Source organism: Oreochromis aureus, linkage group 22 (assembly GCF_013358895.1).
Source record: "Oreochromis aureus strain Israel breed Guangdong linkage group 22, ZZ_aureus, whole genome shotgun sequence".
Taxonomy (NCBI): Eukaryota; Metazoa; Chordata; class Actinopteri; order Cichliformes; family Cichlidae; genus Oreochromis; species Oreochromis aureus.
The window spans coordinates 17070315-17078217 of NC_052962.1; the positions used below are offsets into that span (position 1 = coordinate 17070315).

Sequence of the window (7903 nt, forward strand, 5' to 3'; positions counted from 1 at the left end):
TTACTGGTTAGATTCTATAGATTGTTTTTTACAGTGTATTCTTTACTTTAATTAAACATAAATGAACATTCGGATTAGAAGAAAGCTTTAAATATCCTAACTAAAAAAAAAGTGACAAAAGGAAGAAAAAAACATTACAACTGCACATGTATAAATCTTACAACTATGATGACAGTCTTGATTGTTATTGTCTCTAAACAGGTCTGCCACAATCAGGGCATTCATATTCTCATGTTCTTTGTTACATAACATATTGTTTCACATTGTTTCGTATTCATTTACTGGAAAGGATTGTAAACTTCTATAACATCTTCCTGACATTTGCTGATGTGTGTGGGGTTTTTATAATATAATAAAACCATCTCTGATAAACCATGAAGTTCTGCTGAAACGGCCAGAGCTTAACAAGTATCAGTAAATAGTAAAATAATATTCTTTGTGATGTCTTTGAGTTGTTTATGGTTTTTAATAAAAAATCATGTGTCCTGAATGGATTTTGTATAAAAGGCTTTAAACACAAACGTGATCTTACAAATAAATAATACTTTATGTTGCAGTAAAATATGTACAACAATGTAAAATTGCACAAAAAATAGAGTTTTGTGAACTATTTGATGTCATGGTTCCAGAGTTTTGCAATGACATGTAGCTTCTCTCACATATGGCTTTGAGTTTTTGGTCCCTTTATTTGATGTTTATTCTATTCAGTGCTTCTCCGTCTGTTTTCTCTGTCTGTTTTCCACTGACTGATTTTCAGTCTGCGTCATCCATGCCATGTCTTTCTGCTTTAACTCTAATAGTTAGCTTGAGTTCTGTCTCTCTGTGCCAATCCTTTAAAAGACTGGCAAGGTACCCAGCTTCTTTTTTCTGATCTACCCCCAATGCGAAGGAGTAACAGCTCAAGCTAACTTAATTTAGGTGAAAATCAGGTCATGGCCAAGGTCACACTAAACCTCACAACAATATACTAGACGTTGGGGGACATGAGTGCCTAGGTTGGCTGAGCATTTGACCTTAACCTTCATGCTTCCAAAAGTTGACCTTGAAGAAAATGTCAAGAAACCAAATCAAGTAATATATCACATGAAAGGGCATGGAGAGAGCTGTACAACACACTTTGTATTTTTTCAATACAATGCCCTGTGACATCGCAATGACATCATAGATTTTTGCCAATACACACACACTGCATGAATTTATCTTAAAATCTCAACTTTTTACATAAGCAAAGAACTTTCAGCCAATCTGCTCCAATCATATGGATAGATAAGATAATAAAATACAGTTCTACGATGTCATGCTTCAAGGTCATAGGTCAGACATGAGCGTGTTGTTATAAAAGCCGGCTGATGTTGGTAAGTTGTAATAAAAGCATCATAAAACATCAAAGTGCACTCTCCTTGTGCTCTTATTTTTTTCTGCCATCTGACCAAGTGAGCAAAAGTACTTAGAAATATACAGTGATATGTAACAGTTTGTGAGGGCCCAATTGATGCCTATATAAAGCAGTTCAAATTCACATAAAGTTAGAGATATGCTTCCAAATATTCGCTCTTATCATCAGAAATGTCATTAAAAGCCTTGATCTAAAAGATGAAAAAAGCCTTCAAAGAAAACTGCACATCTACCTGAAAGAAAAGCACACAAAGGTTGCCATGGAACTGCAGAAATGTTTAGACCAGAGCAGTGGTGTTGAGTGACACAGTTGCTGTCGTGTTATCACTCTGACCTTTTTGGCTTTTTTATCCACTATGTCGATAAGGCCTTTTATGATACAATAAATGAAAAAATTACATCCCAAAACTTCATCATTTACCGGATGTGCTGAAAGATCAACAATTGTTAATTTCTTTCTCTTTTTTTGGCTTATGTTTTAGCCAATCATATCACACCAGCAACAAAAACACCCTCTCAGGCATCTATGTAAAAAAGCAGCCCAAATCTCTGGAGGAATCTTAATATCCTACTTTAAGAAGCTTCAACAGTACTTTATGACACTTTGAGACTTAAAGCTCCAACATGATCTTGCTCCTCTTCTGGTTTGGTCTGGCTCTGGGTGCTCCATCTGAGTCTACTCCTGATGGCAAAGAAATGAAGCTACAACTCAGTAACTGTCCGATATTCTGGCTGCTCTTTTACTTTATTTACTTTTACCCTGATTTTTGTTTTGTTTTGGTTCATTTTAATGAACCATGATTTAAGTCAAGCACTCAAAGAATACGTTCTTTGTTTCAACAGATATTTTGATACAAATTTGTGTCGGATTATATATATGGATACATTAGTCCAGTTTGTCCAGTGCCTTTACAGACAGACCCCCTTAATATCATGTTATTTGGAGTACAGGTTGACACGTCAGATTAAGCTTTCTATGCTGAAATAATAGTTTGCTGTTCAGCACTTAACAGTCATTTGAAGTCAAAATAAAATGTTGCTACACAGGCATCAGTTAGTAGATGTATTGTACATCATACAGATACATCATAAAGATATATTGACCTAGTAAGCTAAAAATAAAAGAGAGGCTGTGTACATATTAACTGTCATCAAGATCTTGTGATATTCATTTTCAGTATTAACTTTTACATGGCACAGAAATTCAACCACACTTGAGAATTGTTTAACAGTGGGTTTAATGACGACGTCGTGGACAGTTGAATGAGTGAAGATTGAATTAGTGTTATGATGATGATCTGCTGTCAAATATTGTAATCAAAAGAAAACAGAACAGTGTTAGTATTTTAATACCCAATATTATGAGCATGCTTTTTGAACATGAATTTCACAATTCATCACAGGACATTATGGTTTTTGTTAATTATGGTTTTTGTAATTCTAATATTTTTGAAGGTGCCTATGGCAAGTATCTCATTAACATTTAGTTTGTTCTGGATTTATAAAATCATAATCTTGTTCCTCGTCTTCTTTCTGTGTTTCCTTCAGCTGACCATGGAGTTAAACTACTACGTGGAAACTGTCCCACATTCTGGTACAGCTTCAACAGCCGCTGCTACAAACATGTTTCTGCACGCATGACCTGGGCTGATGCAGAGCTCCACTGTGTGTCACAGGGAGCCAACCTGGCATCTATCCACAGTTTGGAGGAACATCAGTTTGTGAAAGTCCTGATCAGTAACTTTGACCCCACTGAAGGATACACCTGGATTGGACTCACAGATCTCCATAAAGAAGGAGGCTGGATGTGGTCTGATGGTAGTCCAGTGGATTTCACCTATTGGACTTCAAATCAGCCAGACAACATGGGAGGAAATGAACACTGTGTTCATAAAAACTTTGGTATGAAGTGGAATGACAATCGATGTTCTGAAAGTTTTCCCTTTGTCTGTGCAACTCGCTGTTCTCAGTAACCGAGACTCTTACATATTAAAGAACTAGTAACACATCATGATCAATTAGAATGGTTACACATTTTGTGATTATTTACATATTCAAAGTAACTAAGTGTGTTGAAATTAGTTATTTACAGTAACTCTGAGTGTACATAGCCTGCCATCGTGCAAACAAATTTCTATGTGGAAAAAATAACACCTGTTCTAACCTGTATCTGTACAAAGACGACTGAGGCTGCTCTTGCTTAACTAAAAAAGGAAGAAATGAAGATATTTGAATTGAGCTGATTCCAATAAAATGAACTCTGTCAACAAGTGCATCTTTGTGTGTTTGTGTAAGGGAGGGATCAGTGGTTGTTTTGACACAGGGTGCAGCAATATGTTATCCTGATAACTGCTATTAATAACTACTGATTAGTACTACTACGATTTGTAGTCATGATAATTAATCCTTCACAATAGCAGAGAACTTTAAATGTCTCACTTCCAGGAACGTTAAGCACACAGAAAGGGTAAACAGTCAAAATCAACATTTTAAGCAATATGATGATGATAATGCTATTGAGAAAAATCTACCTATTGGCAGCTCCAGAGGTCATTTATTATTTTTCCCCATCATAACAAAATCTGAGCTATAAACTCCAGTTTATAGCTCAATGGTAGAACATATGTCTAGTTGTGGCTGTGTTGTGGTCACTAAGGACAGGGCTGTAGCTAAAAATTTAGAGTTTGTTGAACCTGCTTCCAGGTTAAGGAACCAAAAAAGAGCTGGTTGATGTGATGATGCCCATCTCCTCCTTTTGATGTCAAATTCTGTAATGGAGAGGAAACTAAAAGGAGCCTGGAAGCCGACATGGTTGCAACAGTATTCTGTCACTGTTATGAAAGTATTGTTCTTAAAGCGACATAGTTAAAAACCTGTATATAAAAAGGTTACAGTGTAAGATGATGATTATGATTCTTATTACTCCCAATTCTGATGCTGGGTTTAAATTCACCAAGTTATCTTGACCATGTCTACATGCCTAAGTCTACTGAGGTGCCGCCATGTGATTGGCTGATTATTTGTCTTAATGAGAAGTTGAACAGCTGACCCTAATACAATCTAATACAATCTATAATGTCAAAAAAGAGCATCCCATCCAATCACATTTTACTTTGTCACTTCTTGATTCGAAAGGAACATTTTATTCTCTCAAAATATTACAGAAAATAAATTTGCTTATAGTTTTATCACATGTCACAGGAAGCTGATATTTCTGATACTGATTGCATGTTGTAGATTCAGGGACACCACAAGTGCGTTTGGCCAATGATATCACAGCAACAATGCAAGCAGCCTTTCTGAAGGCTATCCGGTTGTTCAGTGATGACGTGACGAATCCTACTTCCGGGCCTAAAGTAGTCTGCGTTTAATATGGCTTTTGTGTTATTAACATGTTTAATGTTTTGTATTTTCTTCTATTTAATCTCAAAAAGCTCCTAAAACAGTCAGTGATCACTGTTGACCTCCCTCGGCTTTTATTACTGCTAATCATTTATTTAAGCTCAGTTTTTAAAACCTTACGATGTAACTACAGCACAGCCCATGCAGCAGTATATGAATAACTAACCTCGTATTGTGGATGGATTATCTCACTTGTTCTCCTGGCTGAAGTTTAGTCCTTTTACAGCATCCTGCCATGCGATTACATTTGTTCCTGACCACCGAGAACACTCACGTTAACTTTTATCGAGTGGAAAAAAAGTTAGCTTGTTTATGTTATGCTAACATAGCTGTGTCGCTAGCGATCACGTAGCACATCATTATATAGCAGCTAGCCAAACTTCAGTAACCCTACAAACGTCACTGCTGTTTAGTTTTCTGTCTTCATTTATGTTGGAAGTGATAGCAGAGCTGTACGTTTGAATTTTTTTCAAAAACCCCGCAGTCAGGACATGCTATATTGTATTTAGATAGAAGCTAGCGAGCTAACTTCCTGCTAACTTCTAAAGCCGTTAAATATCATAAATTCCGTTTTCATGGATGCCTGGATGTTAAACTCAATTGTTACACCTGGTAGAGCAGAACACTGATCATTTTATTAAAGATGAAAGACTTTAGACAGTTTTTCAACTCTCAGTAATGCCACAGTGATCGTTTGATATATGGACCTGCAGCAGAGTTCTGTACCTGAGCTGTGGTAACGCACAAATTTGGGATCAATAAAGATTTATCTTTTCTTACCTTATCTTATTTAATGTCTTAATTTTCTTATACTATATCAACTGACATAATAAATAAAACAATGTGTGGGGCAACTGGAAGAGTCCTACATAATCTTATTTGAAAATATTAAGGAAGAAAAATTTTACACTCCGTTTGCTTCTTCAAGTCTCACAGGAGATCGTAGAGAAGTGGTTGTAAAAGGTTTTATGAGCACGACCTGAGACGATTCTATGTTATCAAGACAAGTGTCATAATTTCTTGCAATAATAAAAACTACAGTTGTTCTTGAACTGATATTCAGATGCAGACACAAAGGTCACACTAGTTAATCTTAAGTCACTGCACACAATAAATCATTTTTATATAGTATTTCCCACACACAAAGGCAATTCAAAGCATTTTACAGAATACAATAAAACAATTAAAGGTAACATCAAAGGAGCTCATTTAAAACAATCTGTAATTTGACAGAACGTCATTTTAAAAAACACAGTATGTTGCGACTTTCATCCACAAATAAAGCCGCTGCCGGTTGAGTTGGTTTTTGTTTGTTTGAAAAATTTGCAAAAGAAACCCATTCAACCAACCTCCCTCTGATGTACGCCAGTGTCAGGTAAATAACATGCGACCACCCCCCCATGCAATCACCTGAGGTGCAGGAAAATCTGAACACCTGTGTCACCATAACAAAAAAACAAAACATAGATATTCACTTTGGCTCTTACACAGTACAAGCTGTTTTCTAATAATAATAATAATAATAATAATACATTTTATTTATAAAGCGCCTTTCAAGACACCCAAGGACACTTTACAATGGGATACAACACATATGGAAAAATGACAAAATGAAGAACAATAAAACAAAAGCACAAGATAAAATTAGTGTTTCTAAGTTTTTCTAAATTTAGTTGTTTTAGTCTCTTTGCACTGGCTCCCAGTCTGTTTTACAAGAGCTTTATTGGCATTTCTCCATTTGGGATCTGCCCAAAGAAACACAATCACCATAGTCAGTAACTACTTTCAAGATGTAGTTTGATGGGAGAACCTTTCCTGAGTTTTCCTTTAAATTTCCTCATCACTTTTTTATACACTCGTTTGTTTTTATCTGTTTTTATTGCTTTTGACAACATTTTATCTGTCTTCTTTTAAACTTGATGATTTTATGACATGATTGACGGTTGGGTTTGCTGCCCTTGTGAATTGGTTTTTAGCACTGACCTGGAAAAGTGCTTAATAAACATTATTTAGACTATTTTATGTTCACCTACAAACAAAACATGCCTGTTTTATTAGAAATAACATAGGATTACAGAGGAAGCGTAGAGGTCGAAATTTTTTACTAATATTTGAAAGGAATTTATATTTACGGATCCGTGAAGCTGACAATGTGAAATGTGTCACAAATCTCAAGTGCACATGTGATGTGATCTGTTTATCAGTTGATATGAGCACTGTGTTTAATGATCTGAGAACAAATAGATCTTGAAGTCTCTCAGAATTTTCATGTTCAGGAACTGTGACATTGAACTTCAAAATTTGTGTGTAACTCCTCAGTTTTTGATATAGACACTCATACAGAGGCTTTGTTGTCTTTTTTATTGTTAACCATGAAATTAGTTCACTAATTGTCATCACTAAAGAAATGCTTCCTCCTTTTAATTGCCAGTTGCAGTTTATTTTTATCCAAACACACATTAAACCCAGGACTGTGCTGGGTTCAGGAAGAGACTCTCCCGGTCGTCTTGTCCCACGATGATGGCTTCTCTCACCAAGCTTGGGTTTTTGTTCTTTTTTGATTAAAGGATGTTAGCTACCGCTCACCGTTTGTCTTCAGGTTTTATTAAATGGAAACTTCCACAACAGTCTCATCTGACTAAAGGACGCACTTCTAGTGTGCATAATCCTTTCTTCAGGTTGTCCTTAGTATACTGCCTGGTCGCTTGGATCTCCCACTACCTCACTGACAGACCACAGTATGTTAGGCTGAAGGACATCACATCTGACACTGTGGTCAGCAGCACAGGGGCACCACAGGGAACTGTACTGTCTCCTCTTCTCTTCACCCCCTACACCTCTCACTTCTGCTATAACTCTGAATCATGTCATAGTCAGAAGTTTGCAGACGACACGGCCATCATGGGGTGCATCTGGGATGATCAGAAAGAGGAGTGCAGCAGTCTGGTGAGGAACTTTGTCACATGGAGTCACACAAACTACCTGCAACTCAACACCTCAAAGACCAAGGAACTGGTTGTGGACTTCGGGAGGTCCAGACCAGGTCCACATCCAGTTCAGATAGACGGAGAAGAGGTGGAGGTGGTCAACACGTACAAGTACCTTG

The 7903-nt window shown here is 36.6% G+C and overlaps 1 protein-coding gene across 1 annotated transcript; it reads left to right on the top strand.

The window, feature by feature from the left end:
• Positions 1-2019: 2019 nt before the first annotated feature.
• On the top strand, positions 2020-3502 carry LOC120435927 (lactose-binding lectin l-2-like). The gene is made up of 2 exons (XM_039606123.1): positions 2020-2083; positions 2944-3502. Exons 1-2 carry the CDS (start codon positions 2020-2022, stop codon positions 3366-3368), a joined length of 489 nt encoding a protein of 162 aa, XP_039462057.1. The 3' UTR covers positions 3369-3502.
• The last annotated feature ends 4401 nt before the right edge of the window (positions 3503-7903 follow it).

Bases quoted from the DNA above. Each gene is read 5' to 3' on its own strand.
- LOC120435927 (XM_039606123.1), top strand. From the start codon at position 2,020: ATGATCTTGCTCCTCTTCTGGTTTGGTCTGGCTCTGGGTGCTCCATCT. The intron at 2,084-2,943 runs GCAAAGAAATGA...TGTTTCCTTCAG, and splicing joins ATCTGAGTCTACTCCTGATG to CTGACCATGGAGTTAAACTA.